Source organism: Leopardus geoffroyi, chromosome C3 (genome assembly GCF_018350155.1).
Source record: "Leopardus geoffroyi isolate Oge1 chromosome C3, O.geoffroyi_Oge1_pat1.0, whole genome shotgun sequence".
NCBI classification, from domain to species: domain Eukaryota; kingdom Metazoa; phylum Chordata; class Mammalia; order Carnivora; family Felidae; genus Leopardus; species Leopardus geoffroyi.
In genome coordinates, this window is record NC_059338.1 from 124,764,923 (window position 1) to 124,792,351 (window position 27,429).

At 35.9% G+C, this 27,429-nt stretch overlaps 1 protein-coding gene across 3 annotated transcripts in view; it reads right to left on the bottom strand.

Annotated features, from left to right (window-relative positions):
• Positions 1 to 17,841: 17,841 nt before the first annotated feature.
• The window catches only part of ZBTB10 (zinc finger and BTB domain containing 10), a 37,599-nt gene continuing 28,011 nt past the window's right edge, over positions 17,842 to 27,429 (bottom strand). For 2 of the 3 annotated variants that reach the window (XM_045454799.1, XM_045454797.1), the window contains exons 4-6: positions 23,422 to 23,598; positions 23,020 to 23,192; positions 17,842 to 22,755 (exon numbers count right to left, since the gene is read on the bottom strand). In XM_045454799.1, the coding sequence (XP_045310755.1) occupies positions 22,450 to 22,755; positions 23,020 to 23,192; positions 23,422 to 23,598 (656 nt within the window). In that variant the 3' untranslated portion in view covers positions 17,842 to 22,449. The remainder of the gene's footprint in view (positions 22,756 to 23,019; positions 23,193 to 23,421; positions 23,599 to 27,429) is intronic. The other variant, XM_045454798.1, reaches the window with a different exon arrangement.

The window sequence follows — 27,429 nt, forward strand, 5'->3', positions numbered from 1 at the left end:
TCTAAATATGCTCACTCAATACATAAATATCTCCAAATGGTAATTTGGATTATATTTGGAAATACAATCACAGTGCTTGTATTCAAAGAGTTAATACAGTCTTCTAAATCATAAATACAGAAACCTTTTGGTTTCACCTCGAGCAGAAGAGGAGGGCTGTAGAACTAGAGCATGTCTGTGGAATCAGAAAACAACACCAAACAAAACAAAATTTTATAATGGCCAACTCCTAGCTGCAAACCCATAGATCTCATTTAGGGGACTGTAAGTCTCAATTATAAAACCAGATAAAGAACCCACTGGAGCTTTAAGGAGATTGACATTTTAGCTAGTTTCTCCACAAAGTGTCACAAGTACACACATAAGCTATACAATAGGCACTTTATGAATTACATTTTATCTCTCATGGGAAGTTAATAAGAGACTAAGAAATCATTTAAGATTACTTAGAGTAATATGAGATTAATCTCTAGGAACTGTCTTTCCCACAGCTCATGGGTTCCTCTGCAGTTCATAAACATGAAGCACAGTTTCAATGGTAACTGAATCTGTTGAAAAGGAAAGTTAAATTTCAACATGATAAATTCAGATATCAAGACTTGTAATGGAGAAGAGAATGTGATAGTAAAATCATTATTTAACTCGTTGGGACTGAAAACAAGGTGAAAGCGTACTAAACTTGGATCCTCTGACATGGAATTCTTCTAAATAAATCACCAAGCAATCTTACAGTTTGGGGATATGCTTACTTTAAGAGAAATACTGAAAGGAAAATACATGGCTATTTTAATCATTTTGAGTTGGGGAAGGGCTTTCTATATAAGACACCAAAGGCAGACACCATAAAGAGAATAAAAATGTGAAAATGTTAAAAAACTGGTCTGTGCCTTTATATTAAAAATCTATACGGCAAAAAGGTAAGATAACAGATAAATAACACAATGTTTAAAAGGGTTTTGTTTTGTTTTTATGTTTATTTATTGAGACAGAGAGGGACAGAGTGCAAGCAGGGGAGAGGCAGAGAGAGGGAGACACAGAATCTGAAGCAGGCTCCAGGCTCTGAGCTGTCAGGACAGAGCCTGACATGGGGCTCCAACTCAAGACCTGCAGAACTGCAAGATCATGACCTAAATCAGATGCTCAACAGACTGAACCACCCAGGTGCCCCTGTGGGATTTTTTTTTTTTTTAATGTAATTAATTTGTTGGGCTTAATTCATTCTATGCCTCTGACTGTGCTGGCCAATTTGTAATCTGTTTTGGGTGGGATATGGATCTTGCAGAAACAGGCTTTTGTAATTACATCAAAATAACTTCTAACAAAGTTTTTATTGAATACCAAGAATTATACTTAATTGGGGTGGCAGGTAAATTACAAGGATGCAGGTTAGCACTGCTCAAGAGCACTCAGAGCCTTTGAAAGACTCTCAAATCTAGGTTTAAATTCCAATCCTATACTTGCTAGCTGGCAGTTTATTACCTTTATGACCCACAGTTTTTTAATATATGAAATGGACCTAAATACCTACCATACAAAGTTTAAGTGATGATGATTAAATGACATAATGTATATTAGGCCTTTGAGAGAGTACTTGGCAAGCAAAACATTTCTGAATACGTGGCCACTATTAATGCTCAATATTCCTTTGTGGCAGTCATTTAAGAAAAAAACCAGCAATACTTAAGCAGGACAGATTATAAAAAAGAAGCATGTATAATGAAGTTTGAGGAGTTTCCACAGGACAACACTAAGGTAAGGTCTTCAATAACAAGTCAATTTTGTCTCAGTAAAGTTATAAAAGCAATGGGAAAAATTTACAAGTAAAGAAAGAAATGGAATTTATAAAATCTACTAGTGCATTCCATGAACATGTTTGGTTTCTGAAAAAGTGAAGTCATTGTGATTCTAGACCTGAAATGAAGATGTTCACCCTGCCTCTAAATTTTACGGTTTTAGGATTTGGATGGAAATGTGGGACATCTTTAGGGATCCTCTGTACCATCAAAAGAACATTTTCCTGTAAGGTTTGCATCTAACTGAAGGAAACTTACATGTGACACTGATATACTTCATGGCAGAAGATGAAATATTTGAAGGGAAGCATTCAGCTAGAGAAGGAGTCAGCAAGCTCCGGCCCAAATCCGACCTGCCAGTCATTTTTGAATGACTGGCAAACTAAGAAGAGGGAGAATGGTTTTATATTTTTAAATGGTGGAAAAAAATTTTTCATGGCATGTGAAAATTACATGAAATCAAATTTCGGTGTGCCTAAGTAAAATTTTAAAGGAACACAGCCACATCCACTTGCTTAAGTAGTGTCTGTGTCTGTATTCCCAGTACCGTGGCAGAGTTGACCAGTTCTGATAGACACCATATGGCCCGCAAAGCCAAAAATATTTACTACCTGACCCTTTTCTAGAAAAAGTTTGCTGACTGCTGGGCTTGACATAAGCTTAGCTGGATAGTAATATAGATGGCTATTTTAATAATTTTGAACTGGAGAAGGTCTTTCTAAACACACAAATATAGTGCAGTTGTTAAAATGATGAAGTAGACCCATACTGTTCGTTAACGTAAAAAGATGTTACGATGTGATTCAATGGGAAAAAAAAAGTGCAGATTATAGAACAGAGCATATAATATGATTACATTGTTTAAAATATAAAAATTGGAGCGCCTGGGTGGCTCAGTCGGTTAAGCGTCCAACTTCGGCTCAGGTCATGATCTCGCGGTCTGTGGGTTCGAGCCCCGTGTCGGGCTCTGTGCTGACAGCTCAGAGCCTGGAGCCTGTTTCAGATTCTGTGTCTCCCTCTTTCTCTGACCCTCCCCTGTTCATGCTCTCTCTCTGTCTCAAAAATAAACAAATGTTAAAAAAAAATTAAAATATAAAAATAGATCAAACAATTGCTCGATCGACGAATTGATAGATTGTGAAAGGGTGATAATGTATTTTGCCACCAGTTGGCATGGACACCAAACCACCAGAACAGCTGCTGTTTGTAAATAACTGATATGCTTATTTATCACTGTACATCCCTGAAAACCAGTCCTGGAAATAGATACATATGCATAAACATTATTTGGAAGAATATACAATAAATGCTAACAATGACTGTTTCTGGGTGGTGAGATTATGGGTAATTTTTCATGTCTTTAATTTATTCATGCTTTTCTGTATTTCATGTCTTTTTTTTTTTTTTTTTAAACTAACAGCACCATTATCCTTACAGTCGGGGGAAAAAAAGCTATGTCTGTTTGGAAAATGCAATAAAGCAACCAACTTATCAAATAGCATAATTTCCAAAAACTGTGAAATGGAAATGATGTTTCCTAAAATAATAAGAAATGCCTTGATTTATATTTATCATATAGTTTTGTTTCTTTTTAATGTTTATTTACTTTGAGGGTGAGGAGGGGCAGAGAGAGAGGAAGAGAATCCCAAGCAGACTCCCTGCTGTCCATGTAGAGCCCCATGCAGGGCTTGATCCCACAAACCATGAGATCGTGACCTGAGCCAAAATCAAGAGTTGGACGCTTAACTTACTGAGCCACCTAGGCAACCCTCATTTAATATTCTGATTAAAATAAATGTTCATTGAAGAAAATTTGGAAAATACAGTACAGGGTAAAAAAATAATAAATTATCCTAAAAGTTAACATTTTTGTGTATTTATTTAGGTTTCATTTTTTTATCTTAATTTGTATATTAATTTATATCCCGGTACCATCTCGTCTTAATATTGAGACAAGATAATACACTAAATTATCAAACGTTCTTTGAAAATATTAATGGGTACCTAATATAATGATAACCTACCAGTTTATTTATCCCTACATGACTGGAAATGTTATTTTTCTTTTTATGATTTTATTTTTCAGCAATTTCTAAACCCAATGTGGGGCTCAAACTCACAATCCCAAGATCAAGAATTGCATGCTCTACTGACTGAGCCAGCCAGGCGCCCCTATTTTCTTTCTTATAAATAACACTTTGAAAAATATCCTTGTATAAAAATCACCTCTCCTGTGGTACATTTTTCTAGAAGTGCATTTGGGGGGATACACATTTTTTAATAACTCTTGAAACCAAAATTATTACTAAATTGCTTTCCAGAGAGCCTCTTCTAGGAGTCCCGAAAATTTCAATTAACCTCATACTTGCCAATTTAGAACATTACAGTTTTTAAAAATAATGGCGTCCGTTTTCTAGAAAAAACATTGAAAACTAGTTGAATTACTTTCGTATATTTGCCAGGTAAATGGTATTTTGATGGCAAGTGCTATTATGGTAGCACTATCCTGATGACAGTTGTACAATAAATCATGGACCTGAAATTTTATTGAAAGGTTTAAAAAAAATTTTTAACAATAGGTTTTTAAGGAAGAACTTTATCTGTAACTCTTATTTCTGTAGATTTTTCTTTTCCAAAAAAGTGATGGCCTTCTCTTAATCCACCACATGGGACTACTCTGATCTTACAGTATTTTAATTTCAGTTGTTAGTGATAAAGAACTTATAGCATTTATATTAGACCTAGATCATAATCATTCTACTAAACCGTCAAGGGAAAAAAAAAAACAAAAACTATGTTCTATTTATAGCATGATATTTGCCATTGATATGTATGTTTGTAAATTAACATTCAAAAGGACTTTTTTAGTTCTGTGGAGTATTTTTCATGCACTTAGTATGTGGTAGCATCAGAAACCTGCAGTGGCATGGTTGTTTACTTAAAAAGTAAATACCAAAACTTAATGTTTAGGCTTAGATGCTTTAATGAAATGACTTAGAACTATCAAGTGGAGCAAGCTTTTGAAACACATAACTAAACCTTTCTCACCAAACCTTAAGTGCTACCAAACACCATTTAATATAATCCCGATACCATCTCATCTTAATTTATGTTACATTTCTAGAATCTTATCTAGCATCACATAGTTCTTTAGTGGGCATTTCTATCTCTACTTCATGTGTGCTACCAATCCTAATTAGTATTCTTTCATATAACTGAATCACTGGCTTTGGTTGACTTTTTTGGGAGGTCCTGATCAGCTACCAACAGGACAACTTACAATTGGCTGTTCTATTTTCTCATTTGACAAAAGCAAAAACCTGGAGAAAAGAGGCATGTGGACCATACACTGCAAACATAGAACTTCGCAACACCTTCACCAGTAGAAGGTGGTTCTTTCAACTCTCTTCAAAGAAATTCACTAGATAGCACTAAGTGTCATTGGACTTAGTACGATTCGTTACCCTTAACACTGGTCAGCGATTTCTAATTTTACAAACAATTGGAAAGAGAATGCGTAAGAAATAGCTCTTAGAAACTTTTTATTTGTATAGAGAACATTTAAGACATATTCAAACATTTTTATGAACAAGGATTTAATGGGTTCCATGATATTGGTCATATGAAGATCATTCCAATATACTAATGTGTTTGCTGAATGAATGTTAAATAATTTCACAAAAGGAATTTCCATCCATTTAAGAAAATCTGGATTTCAATACCTGTTTACAACAACAAAAAAGTGACTTAAGATTTCTTCATGTATTGAAAGTAATAAATCACTTGCCACTAAGTCTCCATACATACTGTATTGAAAAAATTGGTTGAAGCCGACAGGGAATTTCAGAAAGTTCCTAAATATAGGCTTGGGCCTTTTTGACCCCGTCTTGAGCACAGGAACTACTATGAGTCATTTAAAAAGTCTTGCACATAACAGGAAAAACTTTAATTGCACCCAGCTTTCCCTGGTAAGAATGGGCACAGCACAGGAACTCTGGTTACCTCCTGGCTTGAGCAAGGGAAAATCCGCTAGGGGTTGGGTGTGTATGTGTGTGCACGCTTTTTTAAATGTTTGGGCATTCGCCCAGTCCTGTGGCTATGGCATTCCTGGGCAGGGCATGCTGGTAGTGGAAATAGTGAAGGTCATTCAAACCACTAAATTCTCTACAATATGGAAACTGGCAGACCTACCCCAAGCATAAGTTCTCCACCCTCTCCGTCCACCTCCACCCCACATCTAAAACATTAGGTCTCAGAATATTAATTACGTTAGGTCTTTATTCTAGTAGGCACTCAAAGGGAAGCTTAAAAATCCCAACTATTGTAATTATGAGGATTGTATAGTGTTTATAATGATCAACTTAGATTACAAATATATAAATACAGAAACAAAAATCCTCTTTTAGAAGCTGGTGAGAATGAGGATGATATAGTGAGGGATTTATTCATAGAATAGCTTCATCATGAAAAATTACATCTGGATCAAAGATAATTTGTTTTTTGACTATCAATATTCAAACTGCAATTGGCAACACTTTTAGACTTGGGGGAGACCTCCTAATCACAAGTGTGAGGTCACAGATATCTCACCTTAAAGCGGGGAGAAGTAAATAAGTCTTATCTTGAATGCCAACACCAAAGGATCAGGAATGACTGCCCCATAGCACCTCATGGAGGATTCTAAGGCTATGTTGGTGATCTGTGAGAAATAGTTTTTAGCCATTGGCTCTGTCTCCCTCAAATGTGGGAGAGTGGGGTGGTGGCACACTGACCTTGTATCTACCATTCCTGACTTAAACTAAGGCATTAATCAGCACACCAAGATTGAGTCCAAAGTCTGTCACCTAGTAGCCATAACCCCTTGGGCTAATTCCCTTAAGCCTCAGTTTCCTCATTTGTAAAATAAGGATAATAAAAATGCTTCATCTTACAAGTTTTTAAAGGATTAATGCATGAAAGAAAATATTTAAAGCAGGGTCTGGCATATAAGCACTCTATAAATAAAAGCTATTATTAACTATGATCGTCCATTAATACTTTAAGATTAAGTTGGCAGTTAAAAATTTTTTAAAAAACACTAGGCCATGAAAGCCTAAGGAATAAGACAAAAGTGAAGCTGTTGTAGAGGTTTGGCTGAAGGCCCAGGGCCCCACCTACTCTGCACCAGCTAACCCCATACCCAGAGAGGCATCTTCAAAGAACCCCTACAATCCTACAGCACAGTTTGAAAAATCCCTGAAGAAGGTTATTTAGAAGTGAAAACAATGCTCCTCTTTTGAGGTTTGCGCTGCATTTGTTAGCCAGTTAGGCTTAAATAAGAAAGGTCATAGTCAGGGCAAAATGGTCAAATTTATGGTACAGAGAAATACATTATGAAGAAACTTTTCCTGGAAGTTAGGTACTGGAAATCAGGCAGTAAATTTAGATGGTTACCATTATAATAAAAAAATTTTTAATTGACATTATTTTTGCAAATAAAATAGGATTAAAATTCCCTTCAGGTTAGCTTGGGCATGAAGTGGATCCTTAGCTTTGTATTTATATCTAAAACAAAGATAGATGTAGTTGAACGAATTAGCCAAAGATCAGATAAAAGTAAACAAGGAGCTGCTAAAGTAGGGAACTCAAAGAGATGAAGGTAAACAATGTGTGAATACCTGTCAAGCATGAATGCAGAAAGGGAAAATAAAATGTTTAAACAATGCTCTCCTTTACAATTTCACATAATTTTACTAGATTATTTAAAAATGAATATTGTTACTAGCAATTATCCTACAAAGTTTATTTTCTCTTTAAGGATGGATTTATTTATTAAAAAAAATTTTTTTAAATGTTTATTTACTTTTTAAAGAGACAGAGTGCAAGCAGGGGAGGGGCAGAGAGAGAGGGAGATGGAATCCGAAGCAGGTTCCAGGCTCTGAGCTGTCAGCACAGAGCCCTATGCGGGGCCCCAAATCACCAACCATGAGATCATGACCTGAGCTGAAGTCAGACGCTTAACCCAGGTGCCCCAAGGTTGGATTTTAAAATAGAAATGCCTTGGCAAGTTTGAGGGGTTTCTGCTTAGTCACTGTAGAATACAACAGCATGTATGGTAACTTTGATTACTGTTTACTAAAGAAAAAACAAAGGGTCTCTAATAGAGCTAAAGAAATATACATGATCTGAATAATAATAATGATCCCATATACCAAATGAACACATTAAAGAAAAACATTCTTTAATTACCAAATTTACCTGTTCAAACATGTAAAATCCATGACACTCCATAGTTTATTCTGAAAGCTTTCTAAATCACATCTACAAATCATGAAAACTTTTTCTCGAGGAATCCTCTTTGCAATGGAGTGTACCTCATGAGGCTTATGGAAATCCTTTCTCCAATGTCCATGAATGAGAGCCACATAAATGAGTTATAGCTTTACTTTTTACAAGCATTGGAAAACTTTCAACTCTGAAACTAAAGGGATTAAATATATACCATATTCTGATTACTAATCCCACAATGAAAATATTCTAAACATACTTAAATTATTACAATGGAATTCAATTATATAGTACATTAATCTTCAGTTTCAGTTGCTTAGGATTTTACTTTACTGTCATGCTTAAGTTTGGCTTCTGTGTACCTGTGGCTAAAAAAAAATATACTAACTGTTTTTTTAAGATATACAAAATACAGGGGTGACACAGTTAAGTGTCCAACTTTAGCTCAGGTCATGATCTCATGGTTTGGGAGTTCGAGCCTTGCATCAGACTCTGTGCTGTCAATGCAGAACCTGCTTTGGATCCTGTCTGTCTGTCTGTCTCTCTCTCTCTCTCAAAAAAAAAAGATATACAAAATGCAACTGTCTCATTAATCATCCCCAACAATGACTGTTAATAAAGGTGCTAATATAAGAAAAAAGATTCTATTAAAAAGGACATTAATGACAGTATGATATATCAGGAAAATTCTCAAGTCAGATTTTTCAAGTCAATTCCTTTATAATATGCTGAAAACACTTTTACAGTGGCAAGCAAGCTAATTCAAATTTATTTTCTGCTTGCAGAAAATATTACATCTGCATCATTTATGCCTGGTTTCCCAAAAATGGCAGTTCTGAGGTCTAGAATCACAATAATATTATAGAGAAACTGCTTACGTTAAACCAAAGTTTTAACAAATTGGCATGTGAGTGATAAATGCTTAGAAGAGTAAAAACATCCCCTTTTTCTCTCATATCCATAAATGGCTGAAAATGGCAGTGACATTCATCACCTACACAGGCAAAATGTCCTAGGATTCTTAGATATCTCCTATTCCTGGATTTTTGCTGAGACAAAGATGAAGGATAGGATGGTAACTCTCAACAGCCATGTGATAAAATTTACAAAATGTGTTTTTGGTAACTATTTTTATGGAATTTCCTGATTCCTATTTTTAACATTCAAGCATTGAGAAAACATTATGCTAAGGAGCATTTCTTAATTTTCAAGACTTAATGGCTACCCAATTAGGACAATATTCCCATTTTTCCATCTTACTGACATAAATGCACTAGGACAGTAACCATAGTCTTTTTCAAAATAAGTATAAAAATAAAAGCAGCCATAATTATAAATCTGCCCTGCTGCTTAAGGAGAGGAATAGTTTGGGCCTGCAGGACCTAAAGATTTATAAGAATTTAATAAAAATGAAATATTTCTCACTTAAGAATATGATCTAAAGTGCAATCCAAGGAAATAACTCTCATCTTCCTTGTAATACATTTTAAGGGAGTTGAATCATTAAATTTATACATGTTAAAATTATACTGCATTTAAAAATCAGTTGATTGTGAAATTCTTGAGTGCCTAGGATTAAGCAACATTTAAATTTTTTTTTTTTTTTTTTTTTTTTTAAATTTTTTTTTTTAACGTTTATTTATTTTTGGGACAGAGAGAGACAGAGCATGAACGGGGGAGGGGCAGAGAGAGAGGGAGACACAGAATCGGAAACAGGCTCCAGGCTCTGAGCCATCAGCCCAGAGCCTGACGCGGGGCTCGAACTCGTGGACCGCGAGATCGTGACCTGGCTGAAGTCGGACGCTTAACCGACTGCGCCACCCAGGCGCCCCAACATTTAAATTTTTATATCAAGCTGCAAACTTAATCTTATCTTGGGAGAATCATGTTTAATCTTATGTTAAGTGTTCTACACAAGTGCCAGTAAATTAATATTCTACTTTCTAAGAAATATTTCTGGATGCTTTTCTTTAAAACATCTTTTTGGGCATTGGTTTTTTATATTAAATATTTAATTCTTAGCCTTAAGAGGGAAACATTAAATGGGAAAAGGATGAACAACATGGGTTTCTGATGTTATACAGGAATGAAACCATACAGTTCTGTTTTCTAGCGATGGAAAAATCTAAGTTCCTAAGCACTCTTAAAATATAGTATACTCCCCCACTTCCAATTTCCACTGTTACATAGACTGTTACATGGAAGGATGAGTTTCTGTGCGGCATTAAGAGATGGAAGAAGTGGATTTCAATTCGGCTCAGTTCAGAGAATAGAAAAGCATCTCAAGCTAATATGAACTGCAATATGAGGTGATGAGCTGGAGAGGAGTTATTTATGGAATGAAATCAATCAGAGGCTGGGTAAACAAGTGTAATTGTGTCTAAGATTCTTTCAGTTCAAAGATTCTATTGGTCTGTCTAGTTAACAGAGGTATATACATGTTGATATGATAGCCAGCTAGACACCACCTCATCAAATAGCGTTAACATGGTTGGATGCATTAAATGTCTCTGGAAAACCAAGATTATAGTTTTTCTAATGGTGACTTTGCTATGTACTATCAGCTGATGGTGAGACCCCATACAGTGAAATGTCAGTGTAAAGACTTTCAAGAGAAATGAAAGAACTGTGACCCAAATTAGGATCGTGATTGAAAATCCTTGGTTTCCAACAACAATGCGTGGTGTCATTTAAACTAATTATTTGTAAACTCGAAAGAGAGGTCAGTGAGGAGAGTCACCCAGGCTTGTCATTGTGATCATCTGGGACTGAAGAACACCAAGTGAAAGAAGATGGGGAGAGTGCCCGGCACAGAATTAAGGGAATACCAATACTTATTGGGTCAAGTAAGAGGAGAGCTGTATGAGGGAAATTAGTCATTAACAGAATCAAATGCTGCAGAGGTAAGGATCTAGCAACTAGTCATTAGCGGCCTTTATGAAAATAGTTTCATTCAAATATTTAACTTGCAATCCAGATTGCAGTGCACTGAATAGTGCAACCCCTGCTGAATTCTGTGGCTATGTTCTTCTCAGACTTTCTACATATGTCCTTTCTGAATAGATTTCATGCTCCTGAAGGCACAGTATTTTTAAAATTTAATGTTTATTTTTTAGAGAGAACACAAGTGGGGGAGGGGCACAGAAAGAGGGAGACACAGAATCCTAAGCAGGTTCCAGGCTCTGAGCTATAGCAGACCCCGATATGGGGCTCAAGCCCACAAACTGAGATTGTGACCTGAGCCGAAGCCGGACACTCAATTGACTGAGCCACCCAGGTGCCCCATGAAGGGGGAGTGTATCTTATTAGAAGAGCAACAGAACTTTTTCTAAATTCGTTAGAATCAAACCTCTGTTCTGATTAATTTTAGCCTTAATAAGAAAAAACTCGTAGAACTATTTTAGATGTTGAAACTGCGTTTTAATTTTTTTTTTTTCAACGTTTATTTATTTTTGGGACAGAGAGAGACAGAGCATGAACGGGGGAGGGGCAGAGAGAGAGGGAGACACAGAATCGGAAACAGGCTCCAGGCTCTGAGCCATCAGCCCAGAGCCTGACGCGGGGCTCAAACTCACGGACCGCGAGATCGTGACCTGGCTGAAGTCGGACGCTTAACCGACTGTGCCACCCAGGCGCCCCGAAACTGCGTTTTAAATGGAAGTTCTGACTATGAAGAATTATATTCAGTACTTGGTTCATCTGACATGTATTTAGTAATAGCCTACTATTGCAAGAGACTGAGAAACACAAGACCACAAGGGCCTCAGTAGGGCTTACAATGGGGAATTCGTAGGTTTGAAACAATGGCAGATTTCTGGTTCAATTTGGTAGTCTTTAGTCTTCTGATTCAGTGTGAGTCTTTAGTCTTGGGAATATTTCCTAAGGGATTTGAAGGAAAGTATTTTTCAGTTCAGATACTTTGGCTCATTTACTCACAAGCTTAGCATTTTCAACCTATATCCAAGATGACTGACAAGTCTAATTTAATCATAATCTTTTATGAATGCAGATGTTAATGAAAGACTCCCAAATAGTTTACATTCTCAAGGCCGTGGAAAATAAATGTCATAGTACTTTGTACATAGTATGTTCAAGTACGTAACTTGATTAAGGCTGAGGCTGATGTAAAAACAATCTTTTAATATGGGATAAAGTGGCAATGAAAGGGCCTAGATTAAAAAGTATGTATTTTGGGGCGCCTGGGTGGCTAAGTCAGTTAAGCATCCGACTTCGGCTCAGGTCATGATCTCAGTTTGTGGGTTTGAGCCCCATGTCGGGCTCTGTGCTGACAGCTCAGAGCCGGGAGCCTGCTTCAGATTCTGTGTGTGTGTCTCTCTCTGCCCCTCCCTACTTGTGCTCTGTCTCTCAAAAATAAATAAATGAAAAAGAATTTAAAAAAAAAATAAAAAGGGGGCGCCTGGGTGGCGCAGTCGGTTAAGCGTCCGACTTCAGCCAGGTCACGATCTCGCGGTCCGTGAGTTCGAGCCCCGCATCAGGCTCTGGGCTGATGGCTCAGAGCCTGGAGCCTGTTTCCGATTCTGTGTCTCCCTCTCTCTCTGCCCCTCCCCCGTTCATGCTCTGTCTCTCTCTGTCCCAAAAATAAATAAACGTTGAAAAAAATTAAAAAAAAAAAAAAAGTATATACCTTAATCAGCCAGTAAGTCTCCTCTCTTAAAACTCTGAATGTATTTCTGAGTTGGATGTATTCTTGTTCCTATTAAGGTCTTACTGTCTAATCAGAGCTAAGATGATAAGGTTTTTATCCTTCTCAGCTAAAATGGTGCCACCAGGACATTAAATCTTGTTGCTGCTCCAGGTCTGCAATTCTGAAAAGAAAATAATTCATTGCTATTTAGAAGGCACATGATTCTTCAGTGTATGTACTGCAAGGACAAAGAAGAGAGAGAAGATAGATGTGGAGAATTTATAGATCAAGGGTCGGCAAACTGCACCCTAATTTTGTTAAGTAAAGCTTTATCAGAACACAGCCACACTATTCATTTACATGTGGTCTATGGCTGCTTTCATGATACAACAGCAAAGCTGACTAGTTGGACTGAACACCTTATGGCCCACAAGGTCAAAAATACTCACTATCTGGCCATATACAGAAAAGGCTTGCGGGCTCCTACAATTTAGAATCCTGGCCAAAAAACAAACTGTAAAATACATAAGCGCACACGTGACAGAAGCTTGGAATTTTGAACACTGATCAGATATTTGATATTGAGATTAATTTTAGTGACATTTAAATATACTATGCTAAAAACAGAGCACATCAAAATTGAATAAGGATACTTTCCTTAAGAATAAGGAAAGTAGGGAGTGGAAAGAAGTATATAAGCTTGCAGTTTCATCCTTTGAGAAAAGGTGATGTTCTTTCCCTATGCCAAAAATAAGTGGACTGAACATTAACCCTAAGTGTGTGCAAGTGTACTGAACTGCTTTACTAGAAGAGAAAACTCCTCTAGGTCAAAGACTTCATCATCCCCTCCTTTCCCCAAATAGGAGGTAGACTGTTAAGGTCTCAGTTTCCCGGAGTACATAAATGGACCTTCTGAAGAAGAGCTTGTCTAATCCTATAGACTTGTCCAGTATACTTCTTGTCCTATAGAACTAGGAGACACCTAAAGAGTAACCATTCCTATCCCAGAAAAAGATAAATAGCGGACATAAACATTTTTGTTTGCCACTTAAGACAAAAAATTAAAGTTCATTCAAAAATTATACAGGAAACATCTTTTTTTTCTGCAGTAACCTTAAGATATATTTTCAAGGAGAAAGTTTTCTTTCTCCTTATTATGAAAGGAGACAATACAAAGTGCCATGTATGCATTTTCTGGGGTGCCTGGGTGGCTCAGTGGGTTAAACGTCTAACTTCAGCTCAGGTCATGATTTCACGGTTCAAGAGTTTGAGCCTTGCGTCGAGCTCTGTGCTGACAGCTCAGAGCCTGGGGCCTGCTTGGGATTCTGTGTCTCCCTCTCTCTCTGCCCTCTCCCGCTCACTCTGTCTCTCTCTCAAAAATAATAAACATTTTTTAAAAAAAGTGCCATGTATGCATTTTCTTAACTTAATCTGCTCCATTTTATAGATTTAGTTATCCTACCTATTCACAACTCCCAATCATTCCTGCTTTTTAAAACCACTGATGTGAAGGGACTTTTTGTTCCCTGCTTAATTTTGAATCTTTTCCCTTTGCAAATGGCTTGTAGTAGAATAATTGAGAACAGGGGCGCCTGGGTGGCTCAGTCGGTTAAGTGGCCGACTTCAGCTCAGGTCATGATCTCGTGGTCCATGAGTTCAAGTCCCGCGTCAGGCTCTGTGATGACAGCTCAGAGCCGGGAGCCTGTTTCAGATTCTGTGTCTCCCTCTCTCTGACCCTCCCCCATTCATGCTCTGTGTCTGTCTCAAAAATAAATAAACGTTAAAAAAAATTTTTTTTAAGAAAAAAAAAAAAAAAAGAGTAATTGAGAACAGAATATAGTGTGATCTCATCCATCACAGGTAACCATTTTCTCACAACTGGGTATTCAATATATATCTATATAACTAAAGAAGAGTCCATAGGCTAAAATGGGAGCTCACATTTTTGAATATAGTATAAGTCACCAGTAGCAACAAAGAAAGAAGGGCCAGAAAACAGACTGGATGCCAGTAAGTCACCTACCTTCAGAAGACCCACAAAGGGCAGAAGTTTAGAATGAAAGACTCCAAAAAACTGCCGGAAATCTAATGTAGGATTCTAATAAACATCTTTAGACCTATGAAGTAACAAAATCCTAAAAGAAGGTAAATTTAAGACTACCAATAAAAGAAAATCCACATCAACATATATAAAGCTGTTGTTCAAATCTCCCTTGCCACAAGTGAGGATAATTCCTTGGACTAGAGCTCTTGGACATGGATTCCGTTCCTAGAATTGTGATTCTTTGGAATGAGTTAATTATTTGATCTAATCCTTTAGGTGGCAATTACTTTAAAAATTAACATAGTAAAAATTAACAAAAATACTTTGGAGAATTACCCATGTGTCCATGAAAATGACAACATCCCAGTTTAGGAATCTAGGTCTTACCATAATCCAAGTGGATGATGGCTCATCAACAGGGGAGAAGGTGACAAAACTGCTAATCTCCATCTTCCACATGAACACAATCTTTCATATGGCAAAATATAAATTCCTACACAACATGTCTCTTTACAAATATAAAACTCATCATCAGCAACAAAAGCATTAGATCTAAATGATCTTTATTGATGCATTGCTGCACTCTACATCAAAGTATAAACTCTAATAGGGTTTTTCACATCTTCCTCACATACACAGGTTTTCACATCTTCCTCACATACACAGAATATTAGATACTTTAAGATGTTAGTGGGGGCTATGCCAGTCATTATAAAACAAATATTTTACAGCAAATGGCTAATACTTAATCTTGTCACTAACTATTCCAAGTTATATGGATGGTGTAGGTTAAAAAAAAAATCAAAAGGCTATGTGCACTGAGATTTCTATCATGATACCTGCTATAAGTTGGGTTTGGTTATTATGTCTTCAGATAGTGGTCACCTATGGGGGTATTGTGGGAAAGGGTCCAAAGGAATCCCACACATCCTGTGCTTGGCAACACAAACTACTTGTAAACAAAATTAGCTTATTAACTATATGCCATTAGATAGTAGCAAGCAAATTCCTAAAAAATTTGCTGACGGTCTTTTAATCACTTAGTAAATAATTTTGAGCTCAAAATGCGTGCCAGAAATTACATTTAAGTTCACTTTGTAGTCTCTAATTTCAGTTTTCCCAAATCCTAGATCCCAAAACTGACTGCAAAGTCATTGTTGTAACCTCTCTGGGAATCAGTTATCAGTCTGTCAAAATTTCTTTCAACCTAGGGGATCCTGGTGGCTCAATCGGCTGAGTGCCCAACTTTGGCTCAGGTCACGATCTCACGGTGTGGAGTTCGAACTGCTGCTGTAAGCACAGAACCTCCTGCTTCAGACCCTCTGTCCCCCGCTCTCTTTGCCCCTCCCCTGCTTGTGTGCTCTCTCTAAAAAATAAACATTAAAAAAATTTCCTTCAACCTAAAAAATTATACAATTGGGGTACCTGGGTGGCTCAGTTGGTTAAGTGTCCGACTCTTGATTTCAGCTCAGGTCATAATCTCAGTTTGTCGGTTTGAGCCTTGCATTGAGCTTTGCACACTGATCACGCAGAGCCTGCTTGGGATTCTCTCCCTCTCCCCTTCCCAGCTCACAGTGTTTCACTCTCAAAACAAACAAACTTTTTAAAAAATTCTACAATTATCTTGAAACATTTTGTGACATGTGCTAAGAAATGATTGTCTCCTGTGTATCTTTCACTAATATTCTAAAACATACCAAATTATGCCTGGAAGATTAATAATTACTTATTGCCAAACTTTGGTTGGGTTGGGAAAAAGAAATATCTGGCTGGCAATCAGAAAGTATCAATAGCATGTAAAGGCACCATGCAGTAATATAACCTATTTTTTAATTCCTATAATTAACTGAATAGATTTCTTGTGGTTCATTTTTTATTTCCTTTAGTTCAAAATTGAGAAAAAGTTACAACACAGACGAAGACCTGAAGGACCTTTAATTTTCTCATCTAACCAAGGACCCAGTAATTTAATTTCCTATACTACCTTCCAAACATTGGTCTGTGATGATGTGCAAAGTGAAAAAGAAAAAAGCTCAAATAGCAATTTTTTCCATAAAGCTAAACCAATCGTTCTTAATTTCCACTGTATCCTTTTTGGTGTCATGAGATACTTTCGCATAATCTTATCAATGTTCTTGCTAAACCAGATAAAAAACTGGTTAACTACAATGGTCCAAAAATTTTTAAGCGAAAAACAAAACACCTTTGGATAGAAATGTTTGGTCAATTATTACCTTAGCCAAAAGGCTTATCAGGTAATCTTCCACTTTCTCTAGAATATCTCCAGCAATAGGACATCTGGTTTCTTTCTGAAGCAATTACATTTCATCTTTGGATAATTACTAAAAGCTGGTTTTTAATCTGGAGTCAAACAGTCCCAGTCTTAAACTCTTGGAACCATATATGTAATTATTCTGCCACATGACGGCTTTTATAATTTTAAGACACTAGGCTTTTACACGTTACATGGCCACCCTTCTCCAAACAAAACTTTCATTTCTTTAGTAAAGTCTGTATCTGGTCACTCTATGATTTCCTTTGTTCTATTACTAACACCACAACCACAAATACCTAAAAAAGTAATAATAAAACAAGTATGTTTTCTCTATATTATTAAAGTTACCCAAAACATAGATTTACTTGTAATTCATTAGTCTACTAATACGCAGTAAATATGGGATGTAGTTTACCTTTGCTTTTCAATCCACTTCCAAAATTATGCACACGTGTAAATTAGAGGGGAAATATTTTAATGTTTTCTAAAACCTGTAAAGAATCCCAAAAGTAATAAAGATTAAAAGATAGATGAAATGCTGATTACAAATCACTGCTATCTATTAATTAAAGCAGCTCTCCAAGCATTACGAGGAGGTAGTTTGAGTCATTTATGCACTTCATATAAAAACATACAAACCAAAAAACCCTATTATGTAATTCAAACTTGTAAACCTTAAGTACAAAGATATCTGAATTATACATAAGTCAAAGTTTACAAAGGTGCTCCCCTACCCCAAATAGTCCAAATTAATACACTTTCAAAGAAATCTGAATTAAATGTCAGAGTCAACAAAATTCACAAAGCCAGAAGCAAGTTTAGTGCTCACAAGTTTATATTTTTAGGTTTGATAAAGATTCGTGTGTATTTTCTAAATACACAGACAAAACAGTTTTGGAAGTTTACATACATGTCTTAGGACACTTATACTAGGTAGGTAAATTACATTTAAAAAATTGGTCTTCGTAAAAGATCTTCCCCAAGAGCTTTTACAAACAGCAGGCAGAAGAAAGCGTTCTTTTATGTTTACAGTGTTTAAAATGCTGATTCTCCCATTTCATAATGGCCTCAACCATCCCTCTCCTCAACCCAAAATTTTGTTCTCAATAGCCAGTGTACTCCAAATTAAGTACCCAATGTCATAAAATTCAGGGCCAGAAAACATCTTTTAAAGTGTGCTTATCCCTAACACATTTTAAACTATCTAAGAACTGTTCAACTTCATTTGAAAGCAGGGATACAGCAGGAAAAAACTTTCCATTTTAAATCCTAAAGTGACTAAGAAAAAACACCTGTTAGTTCTAAGCACATATATTATGTACCATAGTTAAGTTTAAGGATCTGGGTGACTGAACGGCACAAAAACTGGGGTTCGCATCTAGTTCTTCACTTTAAGACCATCCTTTTAAAAATAAAAATGCCACAGCCAATTAATAGCATGTGCTACACTGAGGTCAGGTGTCTTATTTATAGTCAGGTGACAAAACTGCTGTATTAGGAGGAAAAGACTGATAAGGATATTTGAGGGGGAGGAAAGATTAGACACTCAAATTCCTAACGTATGATGTTTTATGGGGAGAACATGTCTCCATACACAAACTGCTTTTAAAGCACTGAAATTCTACAAAAGTTTAATGAGGCAGTTAATAGAGCCCCCTAAAAAGAACATGGGCTTCAGAATCAGATCTGGTCAAAACCCAGCTCTACCACTTAGTAGCTGTGTCACATCGGGCAAGTTATGTTATGCAAATTTCTTGGAGCCTTTTCTCTTCCATAAAATGGAGACAATAGCACCCACCTTAGGGAATTAGACAAAATAATGTAAAGCGCAAGGGCACATGTAGGCACTAAAACAATGGTAGCTTTTGAATCATTATCCAGAAAAATAAACTCTTCTATGTTGACAAAATCTTTAAAATATACATAAAGTTTACCGAAGTTTTTAAATTTATTTTTTAAAACTCCTCTTCCATCACACTTTGCCCCGTATTATACTCCTCCAGTCATCTTCAGGCCTTTTACAACTGTACTGTATGAATATAAATTTCCCAACCCTGATCCTTTCATTTTCTATTTTCTCCCCCTTTCCTCTTGGTTCACATCTATTATTAAACTAAGATGTATTAGGCTCCTATTATGCACCAGACATTGTTCTAAGCGCTTTACATGAATTAACTCATTCATTTCTCTCTTCTCCAGCAGGATGGCTCTACCAAAACCAGCTAGTGTTTCCCTTCCCCCCTCAAATTTCAAAGCTATTCATTAGTGTTCAGCTTCCCCTTCCTACAGTTTTTTTTAAGCTCTTAATTGCTAGGGTGCTAAAATTTAGCAAAACATCTAGTGAATATGAATAATGAGGGCCAATAACAACAATGCAGGGACCATATGGAAGTAACTGTCTCTGAGAATTCTAAGAAATAATACATGATCTTGATTTATATGAGAGGGTCTGTTACTAGAGCAAATAGGAAAGAAAGTTTATATTCTTCCTCTTCATTAAAATTACAAGCTCTAAAATATGCTTCTCATTTAAAATATAAGTTACAAGAGAAAAATTCAGCAAATGTCTAACACATAATTCTGCCAGGGCTCCACAGACAAAATTATGAGTATTTCATTGTCACCTTGAGACCAATCATAAGTTCTTATTATCTATCAACTTCCTGAAATTGTACTGTAAGTCAGAAAAAGAATATACTTTAAAAAAAAAAAAAAAGTCCAGTAGTATACCTTAGTACTAAAACTATTTTTAAAAAAAGACCTAGAAGGGAAAAGGCAGTCCCTCGAGATCATGAAACAAAATAAGTTAGGCAGTCAGCAAGTAGAAAAATCTGTCAGTTCTGTTTCTGGTAAAATGTTTACTTTAAAGAAGAAATTTTTATATAGGCTGAGGCTAATATATTCAAGAGTATAAACATTATTCCTTTGGATTACCTTTCTAAAAACAAACTTTTAAAGTATCATATTTCAGTTGACTAAAAATATAGCCAAATCTGTCACAACACAACATAAAAAGTAATGGACAATTATAGAATATTTTAAATTAACAGTAACAAGCCATCTACATCAAACCTTGTTTCCAACTAAAACCAAAACAAAAGCACAACAATCCCGTAGTGTACCAAGTGTGTATTTCAATTTACTGTATGCAATCTAACAAAAATTTGGTCATAATTTACCAGATATACATAAATGATTTAAGTAGTAAAAGAAAATTCAGTTTAAAGAGAGTAAGTTCATATCTTGAGGAAAAGTAAAAGTACATTAAGAATGTAAAGCCAAGTCCAGTTTCTATGCAATAAGTGAACTGTAGTCTAATAAAGCAGATTTCGGTGATTTTCAGATATATATCTTTTCTCTTTAATATATATTTATATATAGACAGATCTACCAATTGTAAACTATGGTTTATTTTAAAGGAGGGGGGTAATGGGATGAAAGAAATCTTTATACTATACTTACATATTCACAAAGCAGAACATTTTACGTTTAAAATACTTTTTCATTCATAGTATCTTTGCCCAACTAACGTCTACTTTGGACCCCACCAGAATTACATTATACTCATTTGTCTAGAACACTGAGAATAAGATGTACTCTTCAGTCTTAAACAAAAATCAAACCAAACTATTCATGTCAGTTTTACAATTATGTAGAAACTACAATAAAGTTTAGATGACAAAAGATGTATCTAACCATGTAACTGTATTTTATATCTTTGATTTATCCAAGCAAAAACATCAATGTCTAACATTAAACCATTATAGTACTGAAGTCGGAGACAATGAGAAAGCTTGTCTCTTAAAAAACCTATCAGCTTTTCAACTTTGATCAGATGGAGCACCAAAAGGATTATGTCTGTCAAAGTATACTTTGCAATTTTTTCCACACAAATAGCATAATTTAGTGACCTGATATAAAATAGGAAAATATACTCAATTTCTATTTAAAAGAAAGCTGAAAATATGATATCCCTCAATCTTATATAATATACAATATGTTCCTGATAAATGTCATGCATGTTAATATTAATTATGTGAAATGCTGCTGTGAGTTTAACAATCAGCTAATTCATCTGTCATTAGGCTAAATAAATCTGACAATTTCAACTTAATACATCACCCCTTGTACCCTGAAGAATTTAGTTAACAGAATAATTGTAAAGCCTCTCAATATCTTATTTGTAAGATTTTTGCAGATTGTTGAATCATGGTGACTACCAGAAAGACTATATATGAAGATGTAGTAACTTTGAGGAATTAAAAAAATGATCTATCATAATTTCAAAACGTTCAATATCCCAGTAAGTATCAAACAAAAGAGAATGCACTTTTTGTGTTATTTTTAATGATAAAAAGGGCACAGGAATAAAAACCTGATATTTCACTTATATTGCATAACAAGCTAACCAAACTGGACATGGAGGTCAAATTAGGAAACAAATCATTTTCCTTATTGTTTCTATGACGACTTTTCTTTCGATTAGATTTCTGTCTTTTCATATAGGACTGAGGTATAGTACACTGGCAAAAATAAAAAGAGGCAAACCAGAATAGTGCCAAAGTAACAGATACCCAAAACCGAATACCATGTCAGAAAACGTCATATAGTAACCATTTATCGATTACAGCAGCAAGAGAAAGTTACTTCTAGATCATAATCATTTTAGTGGTATTTGTCAACTTCGCCATGTTAACTTTGCAACATCATTTCTTCATTTGTAAAGTAGTAAAATTCATGTCAAAAAGGAAAGGGGGAATGGAGGAAGTCAGTTAGTTCATTCCAATAAATTACCTCTCCAGTTCTTATAAACATGCCCATCAGCACAAAATTGAGAAATAATACCTAAGACTAGAAGAGACTTGGTTTAAGTTATGAAGCAAATTAAAATGGAAAAATACAGAAAGGTAGAACCCATGGGGTTGAAAAGGCCCCTCACTGAAAATCTGTATTAAAAAAAATAAAATTAATAAAAATAAAAATAGAAACAAAACTCTACTAGTACAAACTAGCCTGAGTGGTTTGATGGACAGAGTAATTGGGTCAGCTGTCACTGTAGTCTCATAAATGGGTTTTCTTCATTCATGTTAAAGTGGCACATGAATGTAAGCTCTTTAAGGACACGTACTATATATTCATAGGACCCAAATAGTTACTGTATATCCTATAAATAAAAAATATTTTTGATAACTGACTGAAGATGGGACTCCATGTAATCCAACCACAAGGTTGTTTGCTGTACAGTCCTGTGCAAATATAAAAAAAAAATTTTTTTTTTGCTATAAGGCTTTTTGACCCTACAGTTTTCACAGCAACATAACTACCATCCAGCATGTACCATATTTTGCAAGCCTTCAAGTTCAACAATTCAAATTGTCGATTCATATAATGTCCAAATGCAGCATCCTTGAGGAGTATAGGTCAGTTAATCATCTAGAGACATACAAACATCTCCTGATTCATCCCATCGAGATGGATCATTCTGATCTTCTCCATCATCAACCAGCTCTTCGTCAGCTTCTCCTACTTCATTTTCCTCATATTCTTCATCCCGAGGGAAATCTGTATCCTGTCCCTGATCTACACCTTCTTGCCCTCCTGGTTGTGATTTATCTGCACAGTCTACACAAACACCATAGCGTCGAGATCCATGTCTTATTCCAACACTGGCTGCTAACATGAAGATCTTCTTACACACCATACATTTGTATTTTTTATCCTTTTTATGCACCTAATTGAAGGGGGGAAAAATCCAATATAAGGATAGTACAGACAATAATGCATTTGAACCACTCAAACCACCCATTCAACAATGAGTGAATATATACCTTGTTTTTCTGTATGAAGTTCAGTTCATAAATCACATTCTCCGTTTAAGGCAATTTATTTAATATCAACCTTCCCTAAATTTCAGGTAATAGTGTTAAAATATCTTAAATTTCCCTGACATGAATATAGTTTATCTCAAAGATCATTTATATTTAAAGTTACTTACCAGGGAATGTCTTTTCACATGTTCTCTGCGAGTAAACAGTTTTCCACAAATGTCACAGCTAAATGATCTGACTCCCGTATGAATGAGCAAATGCCTTTTTAGTGTTCGTCTGTATTTGGCTACATAGCTACAATGAGGGCATTTTAACTTGTTCATGATTAGAGATGATTCACCTTTGAGAATAAAAACAAAACAAAACGAAACAAAAACACACACACACACAAAAAGCAATTATATATTAAACAGAAAATTTGCTATCAAAACCTTGTCTCTATCCCTGAGAACAGGGATTATTATAGGGCTACCATACTATTCAATTTTTTAAAAACCCAGAATATGGAAGCTTTTAATTGTTAAAAATAATTTTAAAAATCTGTAGATGTTTAGATGACTAATACTTGCCATTTTCCCAAGTTTCTTGTTTTGGCCAAGATTCAGGCAATAATCCATACTTGAAATCGTTTGAAGCACCTGGTATCAATCCATACTTGAAATCATTTGAAGTACCTGGTAGCAATCCATACTTGAAATCACTTGAAGGGCCAGGCATCAGGCCATACTTGAAATCATGTGAAGTACCTAATACAATTGAAAAGTCATTCTGATATAATGGTGGTAATAAACACCTCTTACTAGAATTAAAAGAAAAAAATATTTATTTATATTTTATGAGCACTATGACAGAGAAGCTTAATATAAATAGCTAAATAAAAATGTCTACATTTTAGTCTAAAACTGACATGTCTGCATACTTTATTGCACTTTTTTCCATAATTTATTATCCTAATCATAAAACCCTGATTGGCAGGCATCTGAAATAGAAAAACTAAAATTTAAAACACAATTCAACCACAGGTAGAGAAAAATTTACGGAAATAAATCTAAATACTATTTAATACTGCATGGAGGCCACAAGAAAAGTGCTCTTTTATACTGTATTTCAAACATTCAAAACAGCACTCTTAATTGTTACTCCTAATTATTGTATCATTTGAGACTATCACCCTGAAGCCCAGCTGTGGAATGGAATAGTGTCCTTATTGTACCCAAAATAATCACAATCTTGTTTTTAAGACTAATCAGTATAGAAAAACGGATGAAGAATGAAGAATAAATACAAGGAAATTACAAATCCAAGGTTCTCGCATTATTACACCCGTTTGTTGTTTCAGACACACTGGGCAAGGTAACTGAATGCCCTCTTGGGGAGTTCATCAAAACCTCCCTAACTCCATCCTTAAATCCAGAAAGTAGAATTAGAATAGTCAATATCCCTTAAGGAATTTGTGCCAGAGGACCTTTAGACTAGCTAAGAGAAAAATTACCTCCTTTGGATATGATTCCTTTTTACTTCTTAAGATTTTATTTTTTAAGCAATCTCTAAACCCAATGTGGTTGCTTGAATGAACTTACAACCCTGAGATCAAGAGTTGCATGCTCCACCGACTGAGCCAGCCTGTCACCCCTGGACAAGATTCCTTCTTGAATATTGTATGTATTTCCCTAAATCCAGGAATCCTGTGGCAATGTAAACATATCCAGAATTCTCCATAGCTATTGCCACACTGATCCAATCAATCATCAACTCTTGCCTCTGGATTATTTTCAGTAGCCATCAGAGTTTGTATCCAGGCTCACAATGTTGCCCTCTTACAGTTTGCTCTCAACACGGCAATTAGAGATTCTTTCAGAACTTTAATTCAGAGCCTGGCACTGCTCTGCTCAAAAGCCTGCAAGGACTACCCATATCTCATTCATAGTAAAAACCAAAGACTTCCAAAATCTTACATAGCCTTACCTACTCTAGCCCTTGCTTCTAACGACTCCCCCTGGTCAATCTGTTTCAGCCATACTGGCCTTTGTACTGTTCCTCCATGGGAAAATGGGTCCCTCTGCAAGACCTTTGCACTTAAACTCTTCTTTCCTCTGCCTGAACCACTCCTTTCCAGGCTATATACTCACTCACTTGTGCAGTAATTAATTTTCCTCCCACAAAAACCATGGACTTTATATAAAACAATGCTTGTTAAAAAGGACTTTGTAAAAATTTATTTTCCTGTATCTACCTGCCAGATATACTACTTCTCTTAAAAATTAAAATAACTTGGGGTGCCCGGGTGGCTCAGTCGGTTAAGCATCCGACCTCAGCTCAGGTCATGATCTCATGGTTCAGGAGTTTGAGGCCTGCATCAGGCCCTGTGCTGACAGCTCAGAGCCTGGAACCCGCTTTGGATTCTGTGGTCTCCCTCTCTCTCTCTGCCTGTCCTCCATTCATGCTCTCCTTCTCTCTCTCTCTCTCTCAAAAATAAACATTTAAAAAAATTAAAATAACTTAATATTTCTTCTTCAGTGAAAGTATCACTAACCAACAATGCAAAAGGTCTCTAAGGTGTTTAAAATTTCACTATTATTGGGGCACAGGGGAGGCTGAATTGGTTGAGCCATCCAACTCTTGATTTCAGCTCAGGTCACGATCTCTCCTTTCTTGGGTTTGAGCCCCATTATCAGGCTCTACAATGACAGCACAAGCCTGCTTGGGATTCTCTGCCCCTCTCTCTCAAAATAAATAAACTTAAAATTCATTTCTTTTTTTTTTTCAACGTTTATTTATTTTTGGGACAGAGAGAGACAGAGCATGAACGGGGGAGGGGCAGAGAGAGAGGGAGACACAGAATCGGAAACAGGCTCCAGGCTCTGAGCCATCAGCCCAGAGCCTGACGCGGGGCTCGAACTCACGGACCGCGAGATCGTGACCTGGCTGAAGGCGGACGCTTAACCGACTGTGCCACCCAGGCGCCCCCCAAAAAAATTCATTTCTATTAATGTAAATTGTTTTATACTTGGAATACCTTTATACCTTTTTAATGTCAGGAAAGACTTCTGAATTGACAATTAGATAATTAAACTATAATGTACTTCTGTTCAAGGGTAAGTTTTCAGAATCCTAAAGTGAGACATCATGCGTGTACATGTGTGTGTGTGTGGGGGGGGTGGGGTGGAGACTGGGATGGGGGTGGTAGCCTGGGAACACAAATCTATCAATTTTCAGTTTTACACTTCTACATAAAGCCTGAGCTTTGACTTGTAGTTCTTGATGAAATCAGTACAAAAAACCTGAGAGCAAGAACTTGCCTGTTTTACTCACCTTTGTATTGCTAATGTCCAAAGCATATACCCTTCAACTATTTATTGAATAAATGTATCTAGTGAATGCTAACACACATGTACTATTTTTTACTTCCTCAAAATACTTAACTTAAAAAAATTGAAACTTTTTAATACTCGAAATTCTGTATTTCTCTAGGTAATCTAAAGATCTGATAAACATCCAGGATAACAGACAAGAGACACCATATCTAGAATACAAAATTCAAATTAAGAAAACCTCAACCCAAACTTCTTTCACCTGTCCCAATTCTTATAACAGTAGAAATTACTATTTATAGGAAGTATATGAGCAGTTTGACAAAGGTATTGCCTTTATAATTCAATACACTGGAAGATCATTAAGGTAATTAAAGATCTACTTCAAAACTGTGCTCACTGTTTAATAATATCCTTCAGGGTACATTTTTCCATAATGGCAAACTAAGAAGAAAGCAGCGTTTTTCTGAACTCAAATCCTAAGACAAAGGCTGATCTCAGTCATAAAAAGCACATGGATCAAAATGACCCCTAAGAGAAACAGCTTTAAATCAAGGGTTTACTTTTTTTTTTTTTTGAAAAGATTATATGGACCATCCCCCACTGAAAATGTTTATGTGTAGAAATTCACTTCACCCCTCAATATAGCATGTATCTTCTAGAGCTTTTTCAAACATAACCACAGTACCTTTATCACATCCAAGAAATTTAAAATTGCCCAACTACCATTTAACCCATACTACATATTCAAATTTCCAACTGTTCCCCAAATGCCCCTTTACTCATTTTAGAACCCTGATGTTATCAAGACTGATAATGCCTTTTGGTTGGTCTCCTGGAGTCTAGTGGTTCTTCTGCTGGTCTTTCATGGCATTAACATTTAAAAAACCCAGAGTAGCTAGATTTCTGTAGGCTTGTCTGATATCTCCCTCATGATCAGATTTGAGTTAAACATTTTGGCATAGGTGATGTTGTGCACCTGCTACTGCATTATGGCAAGAGGCAGGTTATTTCTGTTTTTTTTATTGTAAAGAAATCTTTTCTTTTTTGTAACTGAAATAATCTATGGGATAACACGGAGACCGTATGAATATGCTATTACAACAGTCTTTTGCCCAGTCATTATGGGATAAGCCCAACAACAGTGGCTTAACATCCATGGATGATCTTGAATTGTTTCCTGTGGGTTATTTTTCAATTCTATCATTCTGTATTTATTAGCTTGGCATTCTGTTAAGAAAGCTTTTCCCTCTCCTAATTTACTTA